This window comes from Clytia hemisphaerica, unplaced genomic scaffold (assembly GCF_902728285.1).
Source record: "Clytia hemisphaerica strain Z4C2 unplaced genomic scaffold, Clytia hemisphaerica genome assembly, whole genome shotgun sequence".
NCBI lineage: Eukaryota > Metazoa > Cnidaria > Hydrozoa > Leptothecata > Clytiidae > Clytia > Clytia hemisphaerica.
Genome location: NW_027103562.1, coordinates 1156949 through 1177980, shown reverse-complemented (window position 1 = coordinate 1177980; position 21032 = coordinate 1156949). Strand labels below are relative to the sequence as shown.

The window sequence follows — 21032 nt, the reverse complement described above, 5'->3', positions numbered from 1 at the left end:
TTTTATGCTCGATGTTTTCGAACGTGCTCTGTGATCGAAGAAAAGAATTCATCTTTTACAGTGCTTATTTTCTTCTTTTTTAGGTAAAATAAGATTAAATTGAAGAATGGATGTATATTCGTTTGGTTTGATGGTGGCATGCTTGCTTGTCATCTTTTACTTTCACACCAAAATCATTTTGTCAGCACTTTGTATCTTCATGGTTGTGATCACGTGCCGCACGTACCTTTTACACTTCTATCGCAACTTGTGTGGTTCACCACGTGGCCCCTTACCACTTCCCATCCTTGGAAACATTCATCAACTCGGTGTAATGGCGCACGAAAATCTTCGCCTACTTTCCAAAACGTATGGTCGTGTAATGAGGGTCTTAGTTGGAGATGATGTAGTGTATGTCATCTCAGGAGCAAATGAAATCCTTGAAGGGTTGGTAACGAAAAGCGTGGACTTCGCAGGACGTCCTTTCACTTACACCTTGAATTTAACGACAGGGGGCAAAGGTAAGACCATCTAAAAAGTGTTTAAAAACCCAATTGGAGATTCCTTTATCCATTATCAGCTAGTTTAATTATCAATTGAAGACCATGAAATTGATTATAGCCAACAATATTATAATTTCATTTTCGTTCGTTTTTTAGGTATTGCTTTTGCAGATTATGATCCCAAATGGCGATTCTATCGAAAGATCGCTCACTCTTCCATGAGAATGTTTGGCAACGGATTGAAAACTATTGAGAATCTGGTGACGGAAGAAAGTCAAGCATTGCACACACGATTCGACAAACATGTGGGAGAGCCGATTGACCCTCATCATGATTTAGGTGAGTGGAGAACAAGATACTTTCTGGAAAAGTCCATTAGTAGTCCACTATTTCATCTTTTGAATATATACAAGTGATAACAATGGCAAAACTCCTATCTTTCAAAACTGTTCTAAATTCTCAAATTTACTTTCTTCAGGTTTGGCAGTATTGAATGTGGTGTTTGCCATGATTTTTGGAAGTCGGTATGACATCGAAGACAATGAGTTTCAAGACTTGATCACCTCAAATACCATGTTTGTTCGTGGCTTCGAATACGACAGCTACATCGACGTCTTCCCAAGTCTTCGTTTTCTTCCAAACAAACGCATCTCCACATTGAAACACGCCATCGATATGAGACGCCCAATCCTCCAAAAACACTTCCAAAAGCATAAGGACTCTTTTGACCCCAGTGGTGATAATAAACGGGATCTGGCGTACGCCCTTCTAGACGCCCTACACGAGGCGGAAACGAACGATAAGCAAGCAGTACAAGAATTTCTGCAGTACGATTTCTTACTATCTGTTCTTGATGACATGATTGGAGCAGGTTCAGAAACAACTACTACCACCTTAAGATGGGCTGTTGTTTATTTGGTCAATTTCCCTGAATGCCAACAGAAGTGTATTGAACAGATCGAAGAAGTGGTGGGCATGGATCGATTGCCGACCATCAAGGACAAACCTTCCCTTCCATACATCGAAGCTTTCCTCCACGAAACATTACGCATGAGTTCCATAGCACCAATGGCCGTTCCCCATAAAACAACTTGCGATACAAGTATCGGAGGATACAAATTGCCGAAAGATTCAAAGGTAAATAAACCATTCTAGTCGTCAGCTTTGTGTTTTCACCAAATATTCTAGACGATGCTATCGTCCGTTTAAAGGTCAGTAAACGCGGGAAAAAGTTCGGGCGTCAGGGCGGTTTACGGGAAAAAAGTGGCGGTAGAGTTTTGGAACAAAACGTTTACACTGTAAACATCTCCACCACTGCTTACTCCACCCGAATTTATCACGCCTCTCCTAAACTATTCCCTTTTTTAGTGATCTTGTGTAGACGATCAAATATTCTTGCTGTTCTATTTTGTTAAGTATAGTATCTAGCCCATTTCGATGAGGGATAAATGAATGAGCTAATACTCTTTTTCACAATTGTCATGTATTCATGCGTTGCTTTTCTTCCCGTTTCAGGTCATTTTCAATTTATACGCATTGCATCGTGATGAGAAAGAATGGCCAGAGCCGTTGAAATTCGATCCAACTCGTTTCCTTGATGATAATGGTCAATTATTGCCTCCTGGTCACAATCGCGCCTTTCTTCCATTTTCAGCTGGACGGAGAATCTGTTTGGCAGAATCCTTGGCTAAACTTGAACTCTTCTTAGTGATTGCACAAATGATTGCAAAATTTCAATTTTTACAAGCGCCTGGCCATCCCTTACCGAGCTTGGTCGGACAACCTGGACTCTTCCTCGGACCCAAACCACATAAGATTGTGATCGACAAGCGAGTGGCCACAGGAGCATGATCAGAACACATAGAATGATGAGAACAATAACGAGTCTTAATCTAGTTGATTTTAATTTTTAGACAGGATTTCACAAACTTCGCTTGCAATCCACTTTTTATTAACTTTTCGTACGCGCTATAGTTTTAGCTTAGAATTTGTTTTATAATTTATTAACAGTAGACGAAATTGTAGAAACGAAGTCATTTCCGAACTTCGATCTATTTATATGCAATGATCCGACCAAACCCTAAAAACGAATAATATCAAATTTTTATTACTATCATATAATTTATTATACTTTGTACATAAGAAATCTTAAATATAACACACCTTGTTATAAATTACAAATCAAGTTTCTTTACCTCAAAATTTCCTATGCCACATTGCTCAGACATTTTTGTGACCAAGGATTGGATAACAACTTTCACTTTCATTACAAGCAAATTTGATAATTTTCCAAGTTTAAAGTTTAATATGATCACTGATAATCTACTGTTTATCTAATCTATTTTTTCCTTTCTGAGTACCATTGAGATTAACCAGATCGATGAAATTTACGCCCCCTAACGTGAGATTGAAGCAAGTCGGGTAAGAGTGGAGCATGGCTTCATATTGAACAAATATTTTCACATTTTAGTTGTAAGTCAGAAACAGAATCACATTCAACTCTTTCGTTATTATTCAGGTCGCAAAATTGAGCTAATCTTCTTTTTGTCTAGACTCGTTGCTTCCGTTGCTGTCCCCACTGGTAAAATATACAAGCACATATATACTCTACAAAGGCATTTAAATAAAAAAACACGCGAAACATTTTGCAGACAATAATAAGGTTTGCAATAAAACATCAAAGAAGAGAAGGATCATTCGATAGTCAGTGAGTTGATAGAAATCTTTCCATCCACACTCCTTGCACTGGAACCTTCATTCGAATCCACATCATCATCACTGAAACGTGACTGGCCATCATCACCGAAGGGTACCACCCATGTTCGATCCTCCTCGTTCGTCACCTGGATACTCGGATGGCCTCGTTGTCGTACGCTCATGCGCAATTTCGGGGATGGGAGAGAACAATCTTCAAATCCCTCATTTTCCCAATAAATAAACGAGCGTGCTCGTTTTCTGTCTTTCGTGGACCGAAACAGACGTCTCTTCAACCGGAGGAGCGGCTTCATGTTAGCGACGTCACAACGACCTCTCTCTCTTTCATAATATTGTACCAACCTCTTGGCATGCTCCTCCTCCAGATTGCAAACATTCTCGGTGAATTGATCGTAGAAGTTTTTGATAATTTCATTCGATTCTTCGATTCGTGCCACTCGTGCGTCTAAGTGGAGAAAAAGGGAGAAAGATTTACAGTATATGGCCCCCAAAACGGAGACGGCCCCCAAAACGGAGGTTTTCATTAAAATGAAGATTCTGACTTGTAGATTTATCAGAATTAAACGATTTTTGTTTATTTTGAAAGAATGATGGTTATACTTAAAAATGAGCATGTTGTTGCTGGTTTGAGACAGATTCAAAACAACATATTTGCGTCTAAAGGAAATATTTTAACACCAAAATTAGATAAAAATTGCATATAACTCACTCTAGCTCCTTGGATATTGAAAATAAGTTATGAAAACGGGGTATAGGAAACTTTCTACACCTAATGCCGTTCAGAAAATGCAAATACATCTGTGACTTTAGAGGCTGGGTAAAAGATATAGCATATTGAAGGTCAACCAGTATTTTGGAGCCCTAGAATCAGCATTGACAAAACCGAAAATTCTAAATATGAGAAAAAGCAAGAAATCTTGGAATTCCATTCCTATCACCTTGAGTTAATAGTTTATAACAAAAAACTAACATTATATATAAATTTTTTCGCTGAATCAGCAAAAACGGCAAATTCTGTCATTTTTTTGCAAAATATAAAAGAAAAATATCTTTAAAGCTTAATATTTTCAGTTCCAGTTACACCCTCGCGAGCCAGGGCCGATAAACGATTCTGCGACTTAAAGAGGCCAGTACCGTAAAATTGGAGGAATCGTTTAGGGCCCTGGTACTTTAGAAGAGAAAATATCAAGAATCTTGATATTTTTCGACCTTTGGACTCTGGTAGCTTGAGTGTGGGCAATATGTTGCGAAGACAAGTACAGCCGAGCTGCGAGCACACTTACTAAAATAATTTATATCAAAATGCTGTAAATAGTTCTTCTCCGTATGACCATTTGGCATGGGAAAAGAAAATAATGTTGATTTGGACATTTGGAAGGGAAATGCAAGTAGAAAATGACTGTGTTTGTTGTTTGGAATAGAGAATGGCTTTCCTCTGTCTTTTAATGGTTTTTTGCTGGCTCAAAATAAATTAGTAGCCTTGCAATAAGTCTCAACTTCCAATTACTGTTTTTTAAATTTGGCTCTCTGATATGGATATTTTTTTGTGGTGAAGTTTTAGGGTTGGTGCAGAAAACTGCTGTAAACTGGTCTTAAACAGTTATTAAAGCTATAAATTAACTGGCTTTAAACACACTCAGCAAATCGAAAGAAATTTCAACCTTGAAATTATTGCTTTCTTTCTCACTTTTAGATTATGTGAAAAATAAATAAAACATTTTCAACAGCTCTAATGCTTTGCTGCTGACTCTGCTGATGCTGCTCATCCAAAAAGTAGCCGATAGAATTTTTATATCCAGCCTCAAGAACGTAAACTCCAATTGTCCACCCATATCATGTCACCACAGCTGGGAACAATGAACGACAGTGACAGTAGCAGTAGGATGAATTCAATCAGATTTTTGTACAACAACATAATGTTTTTGTGTGTAAAAACATGAAAAGTATCATGTCCTCGACATCATCATTGCATCTTGCTTTTGCGACTAATTGGCTGATTGGAATAAGCATGAGCTATAAAAACTCTGAGAGATTGCACTATTTGTTAGCCCTGGTTTTCCAGGATGCTAAATAACTAAATGCATTGCTCAGTCATCAGTGTCAGTTGAAGTTAATTTTATACATTTGGCCACTGTTATGATGTTTAACTGGTTTAAATAATAAGAAAGAAAAGATTGATGGACACTTTATGGACTGTGTAACAATTAAGAGTGAAAATGCTTGATCTTTGTTACTTTCACTTCACTGAAAAACAATTATTTAACGAAAAGGGACAATTGGAGATAAAATGGTGAAATCAGCAAGAGGCAAAAATTGCGAAAAAATAAGAATTTGGGGAATACAGTTACTTTGGAGAGAACTTATTTTGGCAAGGAGCTAAATAAAATGGAATTTTTTATAAATGTGGTTTTGAAGAGAAATCCAATTTTTAATTTTGGCAAAAACTAATTTGGGCAAATAGCACAGTATATAAAGTGGTTCTTTTTTTTATGCTAAAAAATTAGTGTTTCAAATAGAACTTTGTTGTTACTTAGGGGCCGTCCATATAGTACGTACCCACTAAAATGTCAAAAATTGAGTATATATATACCCCTCCCCTATAGGCAAGTAGATGCAAATAGCTATACCCCCTGGTGAGTACGTACTTTTTTCATTCACACCCCCCTGGCTGAAAAAAAAATCAAATTCAAAATGCTTGGGTTTTCCCCTTTTTCTATGAGAGAGAAACAGCTGATATTTTGTAAGGAACAAGCGAATAATAATTCTCTTTTTATTCTCATTCAACCAATTTTACAAGCAAAAAAAAGGGCTGTGAATTTTTTTTTTCTGCGTACTTACTTTTTCTTTGGACCCCTCCCCTTCCCCTTCCCCTCTGTACGCAAGCATATGCTTTTGAGAAGACACCCCTCTCCCCCTTAGTGCGTACGTACTCTTAGGTGCCAAATAAACGGGGGGTTGGAATAAACGGGGGGGTTGGAAACCTAATTGCCGGGGGGGTTGGAAATTGTACTTATGAAAACCCCAAAATAAGGTAAATATAGGCTAAAATCAGGCTTTTTGGAGCAAAATAAGGGGACTTCTTTTAGCCAACTGAAAATATTCTTTAAAATTAATAAACGGGGGGTCCTAATAAGGTCCGGGGGGGTTGGAAAATTTTCGAAAAATTAACAAGCGGGGGGGACCGTTTATTTGGCACCTAAGAGTACTATGTGGATGGCCCCTTAGGAAAATCACTGGAAATTTTAATTCTGGCAAGAACTTATTAGGGGCCCTTATTATGGTGAGGAAGCAATTCTTTCAATTTTGGCGATAACTAATTTTGGTGAATTTTGTTCTGTTACTATATCATCATTCATTAAGAATTTTTTTATTTATTTAGAGAACACATTAATTATGTAAAATACCCATTTGAAATTTAATGAAAATTTTAATGCTAGCTATGAATCATTGTATAGAGTTTGGAATTAAATTCTAATTAATAAGAGTTTTCTGACTAGTAAAATGAATTTGATATATTCTTGTGTGAATCTTTATACGTGCCATTTTTAAGATTTTTCTTGTGAATCTTTAAACGATTTTCAACTCAGGGTTTTGATAATAAAAACATGGCGTAATAAGTTTTTTAGAGATTTGGCAGATGATCAAAAGAAATCTGCAGGAATACATTTTACATGAAACTTTAATAAACTTGGAACATTTCGTTTTATTCAATTAACAAAAAAAGTTAGAAATAATTACTGGTCCTATGAAAAATGTTCATGGGAAAGGCTTTCATGGGAAAGGCTTGAAAATAATATTAGATTTTGTTGAATTTCAATATTAAAAAGAGGTCGATTGTAATCAAGGACTACCTTAAAGGAATAAATTATGACGGAAAAAAATTTGGCGGATTTACCAGGAATTCCGCCATACAAATTAAATTCCCGCCAAATTTAATTTATCTCGTGTATTCTACAAATTTGTGCTATTTCAGGCCTTAAAAACAGGTTTTTGCTTATTTGGTAACAATTTTTGGCCAAAAATTTCCTTCAACCGCCAAATTAAATTCTCGCCTAATCTTTTTTCTAGCAATCCGCCAAATTAAATTCCTCTGAAAAAACTTTTTCAACCACCCGCCAAATTAAATTCCTGTCAAAATTTCTTCCTTCAAGGTATTATTATCAATTTTGTCAAGTCTCGAGAACAGTGAAGGTAAAGTACAATAATTCCAAATTTTATTTTTGCCTTTAATGGTTCCTAATTTTTGATTGAAAAAAGTTCCAAAAATTAATCTTGTTTTATCAGTCCTTTAAGCTTCAAAATATCAGATGCTTTAAAATGAAACAGCTTTGCTCCAAAGAAAATGTGACATTTACAAAAAAAATATGAGATATGTATTAAATTTTTTGTAGTAAATTTCTCGATCATTTTGTATCAAAATAACAGAACTTGAACTGAAAAGACATATATAATCTTAAAGTTCTATTCTGGAATTTTGACCAAAATGTAGTTGATTGCTATCTTTTGAAACAATGTCCAGAAATATTCATCTATAAAATAATAAAATTTGACACTTACAGTAATACGGCTTATGAAAAAAAATCTGTCAATGTTACTTTAGACTGTATTCCTATTTGATTTTATCCTCAAAATAGGTTAAAAACTGAAGACTTTATGGAAAACTTTCCAAAAATTTTGTTATGTAGCAAATCAGAACATGATGACGACAGTGAAACATAATCTTTAGGTCAGAATAAATTCAACTGAAATCCAAAAAAGTCTAACATGTCATAATTGATAATCTAGATGACAGATTTGTTATATGTTTGCATAAATATTATCCCGATAAAAAAACTACTTCCAGCTTCAACATTTTTTGTCAAATTTAGTCCAATATACACACTGTACCATACTAGTTTGTATACTTTTTGACATTTACGGTCAATATAAATTTTCAGTCTGGTAATAGGATATGTTTAAAGAATTGTTTCATGGTAAACATTAAAGAAACAGATTTATTTCTTTTTCAATACTTGAAGTTTCTTGCTTTCACACATTCATCAGTTGATTACAATTGTTCACATAATTGCCAAGCTTTTAATTGTATAAACCATAACCAGAACATTTTTGCAGTGAGTTTGTATTGTACGTAGTCTCAAGTTTTTCTGAAAAAGCTTCTTCACCAATCACTTCATTTTGACTACCAGTCAACCAATCACTGGAGATGTATGCTTTTTTCTTTTTCATACTCCTGATGCCCATGGTCATGGACAAGATAGATGTCAAAATGTATAAACATCAGTCAGTCATTCATCACGAGTGATCAGATTAAAGAAACATGCAAGATTGCTGTTGGAAATCAGTTCAAGCAAAACAATTATATGTGGACAGCAGAGGGTCTTTTCGAGTGAATCTTTAAACTTTTTTCCATAGTCATTTTGTCTTTCTGTAAAAAATCGTTTTACAAGCAGTTCCAGTTCGTTCAGAGACTGCTTATCAAGGTCTCGAAGTATCTTTCTCTGCCAATCAAGTTTCATTTAAATGACATTTTGCAATTTTGTCAATTAATTGGTTTGCCAAGAGTTCTTCATACTTCAACTTCTTCATGTTGAGAATCTGTCTTTGACTTTTAAATTTACTATTTACATCAGCCATTCATTACATATTTTTAGCTTGTTTTGATTTTTTCAAATTCTCGGAATTTGTAAAATGGCGGGATTATGCTAATCGACATACGTTTCGCGTACATGCCTAAAAGTACTTTCGTTTTTAAAGTGCACCAGGGCTTATATCCCCCGTCAACGCGTCCATCAGAATCATCAATAGCGTAAGGGGGTTAGATAAGCCATGGAGTCGAGGGTGTTCCAGTTAAGCTTTTTTTCTAAAATTCTCACAGCTTATTCCATACATGAATGGAGCTATTTTCAAAAGAGATTTGTTTTCAAAAACTTGATTAAGACGTTGTTAAATCAAAATATGTCATTTTGAACATTTCTAAATTTTCAGTTTGGACTTTGCAATATCGAAAATCTTGAAATATTTCATAAAATCATGAATTTTACATCCATCGGGTCGTAAAATTTAAGGGAAAACACAAATATGTTCATAGTTTTCCCCCTATTACCACTGGGCTTAATAATTTGATTTTAACTACACCTCCGTTTTGGGGGCCCCAAACCTGCATTTTGACAACCAGGGGTATACTGTAAAGATTTTATCAAATAAATTTATGCCCAAAACCCTCTAAATCATATTTCAAAACTATGGTCAAAATTCTGTATTCATATCTTAAAGGTATCTCGAAAAATTTCAAACCTCCGTTTTGGGGGCCATCTTTAAGCGATTGAAAAATATTGTTGAAATTGAAAATTTTGAAAAAGAACTTCCAGGAAATAAAGTAGAGATGTTAAAGGTTTTCATGCAGCAAAAATTTTAGTAAAATCTCTTTTTCTCTAGATTTGAGAGAAATTTCAAATTTGATCGCTGTTTTGGAGGCCACATACTGTATGAACTATTGTTTGTGACCATAACCCGGGTGTCTTCGCCTTTTTGTTATACATTTTTCTTTATACATTTTTGTTTAAAATTTACCGATGAATATACTGTCGAGAGTAGTAATATAAGGACAGATTGCACTCACCATATTGAATTTTCCACATGGTTCGCTTCGTTTTACTTCTCAATGCGCTAACACGTCTCTTGCGTTTGTTTTTCCAACATTGGTACACGACACCGACGATCGTTGCAACGACCAGACACAAGAGCAAAACCATGATGGATAGTTGATAAGCTTCCGAATCTGCCGAAAAGATCGACTTGATTGGTTTCGCCTCCGAAGCCTTGAAAATTATAGCAAACGAATAAATGAGAAATGATTAATGATTAATGAGAAGGCCAGAAAGAATTCTCAATATCAAGATTGGTTGAAAAAAACTGTGTAAGAGGTGATTTTCGTGTAAAAAACTAGCCACATTAAAAGTTGGACAATCAAAAGCACAGTTTGAACTCACTTCCATCCGAACAGTACTTTCTTGCACCAAACGTAATATCTCTTGTTGATTGGCTGAAACCCAGTCACGTGATTCAACAGCCAAATTGACCAAGTTGCCAGACATGACAAACCCGTAGGACCGAAGGTATTTGTAGACGTTGACAGCTCGAAGTTCAGGTCGTTCAAACAATTGTGATCGACTTCCAGCGGTGTATGCGTCAACCAGAATCCCCTCTACTTCTCTCGCCAACAATACATCTCGAAGTTGGTCCGTGGTAAAGTAAACTCCATCTAAATGAGAGGATTTATTTTTGGAAATTTTGCGAAGGAAATGAAGGAATTACTACTGATAAAAGTTTTCAATACAGTTTCGAAAACCATAAGCATTTGTATGAAAGTATATTTTCTAAAGTTTACCTTGGTTCATTTTTCCATTTCGTAGAAGACCGACTCGTTCTTCAAATGATCCATTGATGGCTCCAATCTGTAGGAAAAGTGAAAATATTCGAATAAAATAATGAAAGAAAGAGGAGGAAAGAAAGCTTTGTTGCAAATTTAAAGCATTTCAAGTTTCTCCACATAAGGGAGCGGTCATTAGCATTTACCGGGGTGGAAGGGATTTTTTTGGCAGACTTTTTATTTTCATACCCTACCAAAAGTTCTCAAATAAATTTCATACCCTACCAAAAATTGGATGAAAATTTTCTTACCCTACCACTTACCAGATAGCAGCTTTATGGCACTTTAAAATTTCTCAGATTCAGGGTTTGCAAGAATAATTGAACTTTTTGTTGAAATAAGATTCTGCTAAAAATTCGTACCCTACTCAAAGCCCTCAAGTTTTTTTCATACCCTACCCAAAAGAGGGAAAAAATTTCATGCCCTACCCAAATCCCTTCCACTCCGGTATATGCTATACTTAATGACCGCTCCCTAATTTGAAACTCGTAAAATCTTATCGCAGTAGTCTAGATCATTTCTGTTTGTGAATTAGGCCTAGTACAAATGATGCCTGTTGATGATAATTTAGGTCAAAAGGTGTTGAATGAATGTGAAGGGTAAAAAACCTTTGTTCCATAGATTTTGACATTTGAAGCATCTTCGATGGTTGTGATTGAAGTGACGATGGAGCCGACCATCAATGAAGACATTACCAGTGCAATGAAGATGTAAAAGACTGCTGCCAACCGTGAAATGAATTGTGTCGGTTTGAAGTCGCCGTATCTGTCAGTGGTAAATTCTCTAGTTAAGGGTTCAGGGATTCAAAACAGAAGTAATACCTCTAGATCCTGGCTACTTATGATTGGTAATAAAAATCTAGGGATTGGTCAAACCCTCTTTCTATGGGGGTGACCATTAAGACCTACCCATGCGTTCCTTGAGTGATGAAAGCCCAATACCATCCTTCTTGTAGACCTTGCAACACTTTGTTCGAAAAATCACCCTTGCGAACAATACGCCCATCCTGAAATTGAAAGAGGGGTTGGAAATTTCATTCAATTTGCTTCCACGTTCTTACACAACCAAAGAAACTAATCTCATCTTGGAAGACATTCAAAACGATTTCCTTTATTGATAAAAAAGCAAGAAGGAAAATCGGTTACTAAAATGGAGATTTAAAAAAATACATTTACCAAGAGCCATACAATGAAACCAGCGACCAACATAATAAGATTATTCAACACAACCAATGGCCACACGTCCAAGATGGCAAATATCATCTCGTTAATGATTTCATTCCAAAGCTTGTCTCGTGCTATCAACACCACACCTGGGTGTTGTATGATGGAGATAAAAGGGTAGTCCATGAAGACGTCCAGATATTTTGTTCCAATGATGGGAAATGTTAAATCTAAGGAAGAATCAAACTAAATGAACTCATCAATGAGAATGAAATTTGGAAAATTATCTAATAATTATTCTAAAATGTTTGACTATTATAAGACATAATACCAGCAACAATCTACCAGATACATTTTATTGCAACCAGAAAACTCATCTCTATCAAAAACTGATTTACAACTTCACAGAATCTCATGATCAATCTTTACCGGTGTATTCATCAATCTCTTGGACAGCTTGTAATTCTGATGATTTCTGAGCAAACGCATTACGCCCATTATGTTTTTCATCGATGACAGTGTTCAACACACCATTGGAACGTTGACACTGTCCACAAATGCTCGGTATCATTTGCTTTAGAATGTCCAGAAAGATGCCGGCAGCCGAATGTTTGGATTGTGTGACGTAGGGTGAAAGAAGGTAGTAACTGGTGGACACTTTTTCTGGGCATGCACACGTTTCTGGGGTAAATGAAAAGACATAAAATAGAAGCATCGTAGAGCAAAAGAGTTAACACCTATAAATGTGGGCTTACTATACTATGTTCGCAGAAAGGTTCACAAAAACTCAAATGTGAAATTTTGGGAATAAGGAAGTTTGTCTTTTCGAGGTAATATTCCTTGGAAAAACTCGAGATAAAATGGATGAGATATTTTTCCTTACTTTCTATGATTTCAGATGAGACTCCTTCTCCGTATTGATTGACAGCTTGGATGACCAATCGATACATTATATTAGGCTGTAGGCCTGTCACGTGATATGACGTCAGCGAGGGATGAAGTGATATGGAATTTCGTTTGCCGTCAGGAGGAGATTGGAGAAACCAGGTCAATGTGTATGAGAGGAAGTCACCATGAATGGTTTCCACGGGAGGCGGTTGCCAATGTAACATAAGCGAGTCGTGTGTTCGATTGATTAGCGCCTTGAAATTCGGAGGACCTCTAGTTGGCTCTTGATTTGAGAAAATAAAATGCATACGTGATGTTTTTAATACTTTTAAATTGAGCTTGGGGTTGTAGGTCAACGAAAGGTCAACCATTGATGGAGAAAGATATGATACAATTAGTATTTCCGTCTAAACAAAGTGCATATTCTTAAGTTCGTGTTTAAAAACATCTGCCAATCTCATAGATGGTAGGCCATTTAAAATGGGGTAATGATTCTTGCCTACAACGTCAGTTTTTTGACCATAAAAACTTATACCCTCTTGCAAAAAAGTCTCAATGTCCTATCTACTTTCGAACCAATCACATGCGGTTGAGGCCCACGATAGATGCTAAGGATCCTAAGGGCTGCCCCCTACTAAGAAGAAATATGACAAATATAAAAACAATATTTACTTGAGTGGAGAGTTGACCCCATGGTACGATCACAGGGTCCTTTCCCTTTGCTGTTGAAGGCGCAAACTTCAAAAGAGTAACGTGAACTAGGTACAAGGTTTTCTATTAAATGGAAAGTCTGCATAAAATCTGAGCTTTCATTTTTTATGAGATTGTCGTCAATGAATGTGTTGATACGATATCCGATAGGTCGACCGTTCCAACCTTCTCTTGGTAAACCTTTCCACTCCAGAAGAATTGAGTTCGAATCAAATCCAACCGTTTGAAGGTCTGTTGGTGCACTGTCTGGAACTAAAAAATAGAAATAAATCATCCCTTAGATTCTCGGTTATCGTAAATTTTGAAGATATCCGATTGGATGTTGACAATTTTTCACAAATCATCACTGGACAAACACAAAATTTGGATTATGGGTCGTTTAAATGTTAAAGACATTACTCACTTAGTTCATCAGTTCTGTAAGTAATGCTTTTGGACGCTACTCCGTTGCCATCTTTAGTGTAAGACAAAATACGAACAATGTATTCTGTTCCAGCCGACAGACCCGTTAAACTGGCCATGGTGTGGTTGGTCGCATACTTAGAATAGTCTACAGAAGAGGAGAAAGTCGATCGGAAGAAGACGATGTATCCGGTGATGGTGTAGTTAGATGACGTGAAAGGCTTTTCCCATGTGACCAAAAGTGTGGAGGAGTCAAGTGATTGGATGGAGATGTTGGTTGGAGGGTAGATCGGAACTGAGTTTGAAAAAAATTGTGACAGTGCATGTGAAGTATAGCTAAGGATAATATAAGGATTGATTTGCTCAGTTTTTACCAGCGAATCATGGGATTGATTCATCGTTTAAGCACTAGATCAAGAAGCTCACAAAACAAGCCAATTCGTGTATGCAAGTTGAAAAAGTTAAGGGTAGCAAAGGTTTCACGACTGAAGTTTTCCATACAATTAAAGTCGACCCTGTTTCTATATATTCAACGAGATATCACTGTTTATTGCTGAATAAATCATCATCAGAACATTGCTGAATTATACTGACCTTCGGGGCCTATATTATACATGGTTTGTAGCCCACTTGCACTTGCTGCAGTTAGATCCAATTTACCGATGGAATTTTCAATTTCGATGCTGTCTTGTATAATGATGAATTGGAATGAATCAAAAGATGAAAAAGTCAAGGTCGTGTTTGCTATGATACTTCCATTCCTTATAAAGTATAAATAAAAAAAATGCAAAGATTTTTATTCAAGTTATACCACACATCCCAGATGAATGGGATGTCGTAGTATCGTCGGAAGCAAATCATCTTCTCCAAAATATTTTGCAATGTTTTGGCAATATAATGGGTTTTAAGAACATACCTCACGTTGTTCAAAACCATCTTTTTTATGGAACTTGATCCAAAAGCATTTGTAAACGTTTCATTGAACTAGAAGAAATAAGGCAAAGAATATTTCATATCGAAAGGTAAAACTACGATGGATAAGGAGTATAGTAGAGTAGAGACAGGCTTACCTCTTTTAGAAGCAACTCCTCCAGTTTTTTGAAATCTTGACTAGAACGATTTGACAAACTTTTTGTGAATACACCATCGAATTTCAGTTCCAAAGTTGCGAACGTTTCTAATGAATGGGGAGAAAATATTGCTGCACTTTAAATCGTTGAAATTTGAAGTTGGTTTATTTTCCAAGGGCTCAGACGTCGTCATGGTTGACCTTTCACTTTTCAAGGGATAAATTGAGAAATTTTTACTTTTGACCCTAAAAATAAGTATACAGATTTTCCAAAATATTTTGAGTTTCGGATATAAATTTTCAGTTATGATTATTTGTTTTCTTGTGCAAAGTCAAACAAAAGATTTTCAGTTTTCTAGCATAACTTGATTGACTGAATCGATTTTAAAATTTTATACACCATAATTTAAGTTAGGTTGGAGTATTACCAGTGCATGGGAATTCGTTGCAAGACCTTCTTTCTTCTGCCATCCTTCCATTAGGAGAGACATTGTGTGGTGAACAATACTCCTTACCGCCATACAATGCTTTGTTACAATATCTTGTTCGAACAAACGACCCGTTGTTGCATGGTTTATCGCAACCTGACCATGATGTCCAACCACTCCAAAATGCATCCACTGAAATTGAAAAGTTGCAACGAACTCAATCTCAACTAGGTTCATCACCTTGAATCCTTCTTTCACACTCGAAATGAATCATGGGTATTCAGGACTGGTTGCACTCTAATAGCGACTTCCGGTTGGCACAAAAATCTTCAAGATTTTTCAAAACTTTGGATCAATAGTAAGTCGTTATTAGTGCGCAGTGATCCTGATTACCCATTACGCTTTGCGACTGTGAAATGGCCTATATTGCTTTTACGTTCACTCGAAACAAAACATGTACCTACCTGGACAGAAATGAACGTTGCACCGTTCTGCGACAATTTTCGAACCAACACAACCATTTCCACGAAACCTCGGTAACGGTTGATTGCACTGTCTTGTCTTGTTTCTATGACCACCACCACATGTGCGATCACACCTCGTCCAATGGGACCAATTAGAAAAGCCACCGTGAACTGAATGAAAATAGAAAACTTAGAATTTTTCACGGTGATTTTAGAATACTTTGAGAGATTATTCCGAATATTTGGACAATTGGACGTTAAAATAAATTCATGAAGAGGAATTTGTAGAAAAACACAGCAAAGAAACGACAAAAGTGACTCAATGTAAAACATACCAGGACACCGGCGAGCTCCACATTTTTTTATCTCTTCGTCATCACCTTGGCAATAATCATAACATTGTCGTGTACGTTTTCGTGTTCCGCTACACGAAGCTGAACACTGTGACCATGGGGACCAATCACCGAAACCAATGTCCACTGAAAAAGAAAATAACCAACAGAAATTTGCAATAATTTTAATTATTGTAGATATCATGTACATAAGGTAGAAAGCAAAAGGTCTTAGTTTCAGCACTTTCAGCAACTTTGGGGCAGATGATAATCAATGTAATTAAAGCTTTCTTTTACCATTAATTAATCGCTGCTGACAACAAATCTTCATCAAATGACTTAGTCTCGTTAACAAAAGTGAGTGTAAAGAGTAAGGAGTGAAGTCTCGAGTTTTTCCAGTTAGACTATTTCAAAGATCTAAAACGCGAAATAAGTGTTGCACCAAAAACTTGAGAGATGCTTTATAACGTAGAGAATTATGAGAAAATCGTAACCACCTTTTTCCTGACAGTAACATAACCTTCGATATCCTTGGGGAGGTTGGACACTACAATTCACGACAGCGGGTACATCGATATACTCCACGCATGTGCTGTTCAAACAATATGGCGCGTATTCCTTCTGCCATTTTGTATGCGTCTGATCAATCTGATAATTTAAAATGACGTCATCAAAGACGTCAGGAAGGTTGCCAGTTTGTATTGGATTCGTGCATTGCATTCCTGAAGAAGAAAACAATGGATTTGACGCTTCAATTCTTTTTATATTCATTTTTACTAGCAAGCCAAACCCAGGTGCAAAATAAAAGAGTGTATGAGTTTTGACGAGCAGGCGGTAAACCCGTGAATAAGTTTGGACTTCGATCTATACTAAACCCGGTATTTACAGGAATCTGGGGCACATATCCGATCCGAAATAAACTACTTTCAATGCAAGGAATCAGAGTAAACATTTGATACACTTTTGATTTCTTTTAAATCACCTTTACTGGTGCAAAAGTTTTGGCAAGATGATCCTTCATTAGCCAAGTAGTTCCTTGTTCCAGTGCATCCGTTCAAATCAAGACAATCAATGTCCATTTCGAGATCCTTGTTATCGTAACATATGGTGGAGTTATGCTCGTCAAACCATTCAATATCGATGCCACATTTACGAAAGCGTTTACTTTGAGCTCGTTTACACTTGATCGGGCATCGTGCAGTAATCCAATCGCTGTATATTGCATAAAATCCAGCTGAAAGGTGAAAATTATTTTTTCATATATCAAATTAGATTATTATTTACATTAGAGGACCCAGTCACAGATCCCCTGGCACTCCTGTCTTCTTGAAGTCGAGTCTCTACTGAAAAAAGAACTGATATTCCTCGCCAATGGAAAAGTTCCTAGTCGTGGATTATAGGACTTGGAATGAATTTAAAAGGAGAATTTTGAATTGCAAGCATTGGCCTATTTCAGAGGATTCGCGTTTTGAGTAGTACTACATGATATTTTTCTACGTCACTGCAGTAATCAATTTTTTACGGTTGAACAACAACAGGCAACAACAATAGAAAACAGTTCGTATTCCCAAGTCAATTGAATGGCGACTAAAAATCAAAAAAAAGTTCCTCTTCCGCAAAGGGAAATCTGCACAGATTAGTACATTTTCCCCTTTAAATTGAATAGATAAAAAAGCATGTAATAGATGTACGAATCTTGTAAAATAGGCTAATTAAACGCAAGGCAGTATCCATTAGCGTCCTATTTTTACTTCCACAAGTAATATATTATATAAGTAAATTTGACAAATTGTCTTACGTTTGAAGGAAGAGGCGGATGAAGAGGAGGATTGTATATTTTTGGTTGACGGTGAAGGTGAAAGCGTTGCTGCTGAAACAAAGAAGAACTTCATTTTCAAAGAATTCAGAACTACACCCTTGAGCCATTTGTGATGAAGGTTCTCTACATTCTTTTTGGTTCGTTTAGTCTTATTTCTCAAAATAAAGCTGCGCAGTTGTTTCCATACAGCTTAAATTTGCTCTGAAACATCTGATTAAAAAGCAAGATTTTTTGCCATCGATGTAACAAAACCTTCTTAAGTATTATCGAAAAATTACACTTCCCAATCAATGGGCATCCCTCAAATTCCCGACGGCGTCTGCTGTATTATGCAATTTGAACGGACAAACCTTTGTCGATTGAAAGAGTGGCTGAAGCAACATTGGTGAAACTTCCCGAGGATTCAGTGGAGGATGAGACAGAGTTTTGTGTCAATTGAGAGAAAGTGGGTTCGATTGGTTCCACTAAAGTGTCGATGTTATGATGTGCAGTTGCCGATGACGTCATCACTTGAACAACGTCGTCTTTCAATGATGGAACTATTGGTAACGTGGATTCTAAGTCTCCAGCAATGGGAATGGAGGAAGTGATGGTGGTTGCTTGGTCTTGTAAAGGCGTCGGTGTTGACCGTGTAGGGTTAATGACTTCTGTTGAAGGTGGCAGATTATACCTTGTTGATTGTAAGATATCAGCAACTGGAGTAATAGTTAACATTTCGTCCGGAGATGATGAAGAAGGCAACAAACTTGTCGATGATTGTTGAGGAGACGGTGCACTGCTACTGCTGGTTGATGCAACGATCGATTCTTTGTTTAAAAGGGAAGAGAAGAAGCCTGTCATTGAATGGATAAGGAATTGAGAAAAAATACGGCTAAGCAATAAACCCAGGTATCTTTGGTATGGTAATTGAAGTACCAAAGGTATAGCAACTTACCATGAAAGAAAGAATATGGACATGACCCTGAAGGAATGCGACGGAAATCGAATGATTCAGTATCGGTGCATGTGTATTTGTTGCCACTTAAGACCTTCAGTTTGTATTCATCGACGGTGAAGGATGAACAACTCGCTGAGAGAAAACACAAGTTTATGAATGCGACAAAATATTACTCCACCGCTTATTCCAACAAACATTCCCACCCTGCCCACGTCAATTTGTTACCTTGGAGTTTCATCAATATTCAAAGCTCTTTTTAATTGGTGGATGCAAAATCATCGTCCAATAACTGCTAATAAAACATTTTCCTTTTGTAATGGAGTATTTAGTTTGAAAATAGTAGCACAACTGACTCCCATTTATTACAAGTTTCAGACTATTGAGATTCACTTTGAAAAACTGAGAGTTGAAATAACTGAAAACTTTCACCTTAAACCTAAACGTTTCTGAGGAAGGATTTTTATGTGGGAAATTGAGCCATTCTGAGATTTCCTTAAGGGAATTAATTTTCACGGTTTTGCCTTCTTTCGGATACTTTTCCTTCATTTTCCTAGGAAGTTTTCAAACTTTTTCATAAAAAAAGCAATTTGTAATAAGCGGGTTCTAATTTTCGCGCTTTTGGTTAAAAACCACGAATACAGTGAAAATTAGTTCCCGCGAAAATTAATTCCCTTCAGGTAACAACTGTGGACCAACTGTGAAAAGAACCGTGCTGTACAATTGTCCCTGGGGGATGACTCTATTTAAAAACAATTGTACATGTTGCCCAGAATCGTTGTGGTTAGAATATCCACCAAGGGCGTTTTTTCCTCATCGACTATAAGCAAATTTTAAGGGGAAAACCCCCTGACTTCTAATAAATGAAAATTTCTTATAAGCGTGGGTTCGGATAACAGGGAGACAACTTTTTTCGGTAAAAGAAGAGGTGGTGTACTCACATGGATTTTGTTTGATGACAAACACATTATCATCCAAGCCGATACAATACGATGAAAATTCAAAATCAAACTCGATTTTGCCATCGGGAAGAAAAGTAGCTTCACGTGCACGAGGAGTGGTGAGAAGAGTACTTTCGATCTCCACTTTAATACGACTGTTGTCACTTTGATCGGTAGGGTAAAGTATATATCGATTGCCATTGATCAAGAAGTATAAACGTTGATTCTTCAGTACCAATGCTAAACGGGAGAGGAGAAAATGTATTCCTTGCTCAATTTTTTGTATAGGACACAAAGTTGATGATGACACCATATAGCAAAGTAACATGTTAAACAGTGCCGTAGGAAACATTTTGATATTGGGGGCATAAGTTCAGAGGGAAATTTTGAAATCTAGAGCTCTAAATTGGCTAAAAACTATTTTTTGTCTTCAATCACGATCACGAAAATCAGAAAAAAATTGGATAATCGCACGCATTCGATTGAAAAAGTCCAAATCATGCATCACGACTCAAAAATCTTTCAAATCACGATCACTTTTTGACCTCTGATCACGCAATAACGAAAAAAATCCTAAATCACGTAATCACGCTAGAAAAAAGACCCTATCACGCCATTACGAAAACCGCTTGGAGCCTCTTTTATCGCTTCAATTCATTCAACTCTCTTCTCTACCACACAGTGAATTACATTGCTTTTGTTGTGCTGATGGAAAAATAGCTTTACACTTACTACAGTCGAGTTGAGTACTCGAGATGACAAAAAATGAAATGATGAAAGAAAAAGTATTCATTCTTCATTTGAATATCGTTCTACTGTAGATTTTTTTGAAGTTCCCCACATCCTGAAATAAGGTGTAGTACTGCGACAAGACAAGTATAAAAGCAATCCGAATACAAGTAAGATGAACTACTTTCTAAGATTCCAAATCAAATTACAAGTTGTCGAAATATTTTAATTCTCCAAGCGGTTCCTCTACAAAGCTATACAAAATTCTTGTTTTCTCGTTCATTTTCAAACAACAAAAGATTCAAACACATTCAATATTTAAATTTGAAGAAGAAGTTTTCCTTCATAAGGATATGAGGATGAAATTAACACCCATCTAACATGATCTTCTTCACTTCAATTCATTCCGATTTATGAAATGTATGAAGTGCATGAAACAACTCATCAAGCTTCCTTTCAACATCACAACTTTATGAGAATCAACAAAAAATGGGACGAGCTTCGGAAATCTACGCACCAAGTTTAC

At 36.4% G+C, this 21032-nt stretch overlaps 3 protein-coding genes across 4 annotated transcripts in view; 2 read left to right on the top strand and 1 right to left on the bottom strand.

Moving 5' to 3' along the window:
* Positions 1 to 21032, top strand: part of LOC136800685 (transient receptor potential cation channel subfamily M member-like 2) — a 248439-nt gene that overhangs the window by 142165 nt on the left and 85242 nt on the right. The gene's annotated exons all lie outside the window — the stretch shown is intronic.
* Positions 63 to 2663, top strand: LOC136800666 (steroid 17-alpha-hydroxylase/17,20 lyase-like). The gene is made up of 4 exons (XM_067057318.1): positions 63 to 500; positions 639 to 821; positions 961 to 1619; positions 1998 to 2663. Exons 1-4 carry the CDS (start codon positions 107 to 109, stop codon positions 2331 to 2333), a joined length of 1572 nt encoding a protein of 523 aa, XP_066913419.1. The 5' UTR covers positions 63 to 106; the 3' UTR covers positions 2334 to 2663.
* LOC136800665 (uncharacterized) lies at positions 2568 to 20783 on the bottom strand. 2 transcript variants are annotated; one of them, XM_067057317.1, is made up of 24 exons: positions 20510 to 20783; positions 19778 to 20017; positions 18837 to 18971; positions 18253 to 18708; positions 17882 to 17950; positions 17066 to 17317; positions 16581 to 16805; positions 16087 to 16230; positions 15752 to 15922; positions 15288 to 15479; positions 14861 to 14967; positions 14707 to 14774; positions 14385 to 14551; positions 13792 to 14085; positions 13350 to 13640; positions 12673 to 12960; positions 12219 to 12470; positions 11802 to 12019; positions 11535 to 11632; positions 11235 to 11391; positions 10585 to 10651; positions 10187 to 10458; positions 9817 to 10015; positions 2568 to 3642 (listed from the first exon to the last, which is right to left on the bottom strand). In XM_067057317.1, the coding sequence occupies exons 1-24, from the start codon at positions 20568 to 20570 to the stop codon at positions 3176 to 3178; spliced, it is 4890 nt and encodes a 1629-aa protein (XP_066913418.1). In that variant the 5' UTR covers positions 20571 to 20783; the 3' UTR covers positions 2568 to 3175. The 2 variants fall into 2 exon arrangements, with proteins under 2 accessions (XP_066913418.1, XP_066913417.1); XM_067057316.1 differs by having other exon boundaries at positions 17882 to 17953; positions 20510 to 20648.

Bases quoted from the DNA above. Each gene is read 5' to 3' on its own strand.
- LOC136800666 (XM_067057318.1), top strand. From the start codon at position 107: ATGGATGTATATTCGTTTGGTTTGATGGTGGCATGCTTGCTTGTCATC. The intron at 501-638 runs GTAAGACCATCT...TTCGTTTTTTAG, and splicing joins TTTAACGACAGGGGGCAAAG to GTATTGCTTTTGCAGATTAT. The intron at 822-960 runs GTGAGTGGAGAA...TACTTTCTTCAG, and splicing joins TGACCCTCATCATGATTTAG to GTTTGGCAGTATTGAATGTG.
- LOC136800665 (XM_067057316.1), bottom strand. From the start codon at position 20,570: ATGAATACTTTTTCTTTCATCATTTCATTTTTTGTCATCTCGAGTACT. The intron at 17,954-18,252 runs GTTTGTCCGTTC...TCTTTGTTTCAG, and splicing joins CACTCTTTCAATCGACAAAG to CAGCAACGCTTTCACCTTCA. The intron at 3,643-9,816 runs GTGAGTGCAATC...TTCTCCACTTAG, and splicing joins CATGTGGAAAATTCAATATG to ACGCACGAGTGGCACGAATC.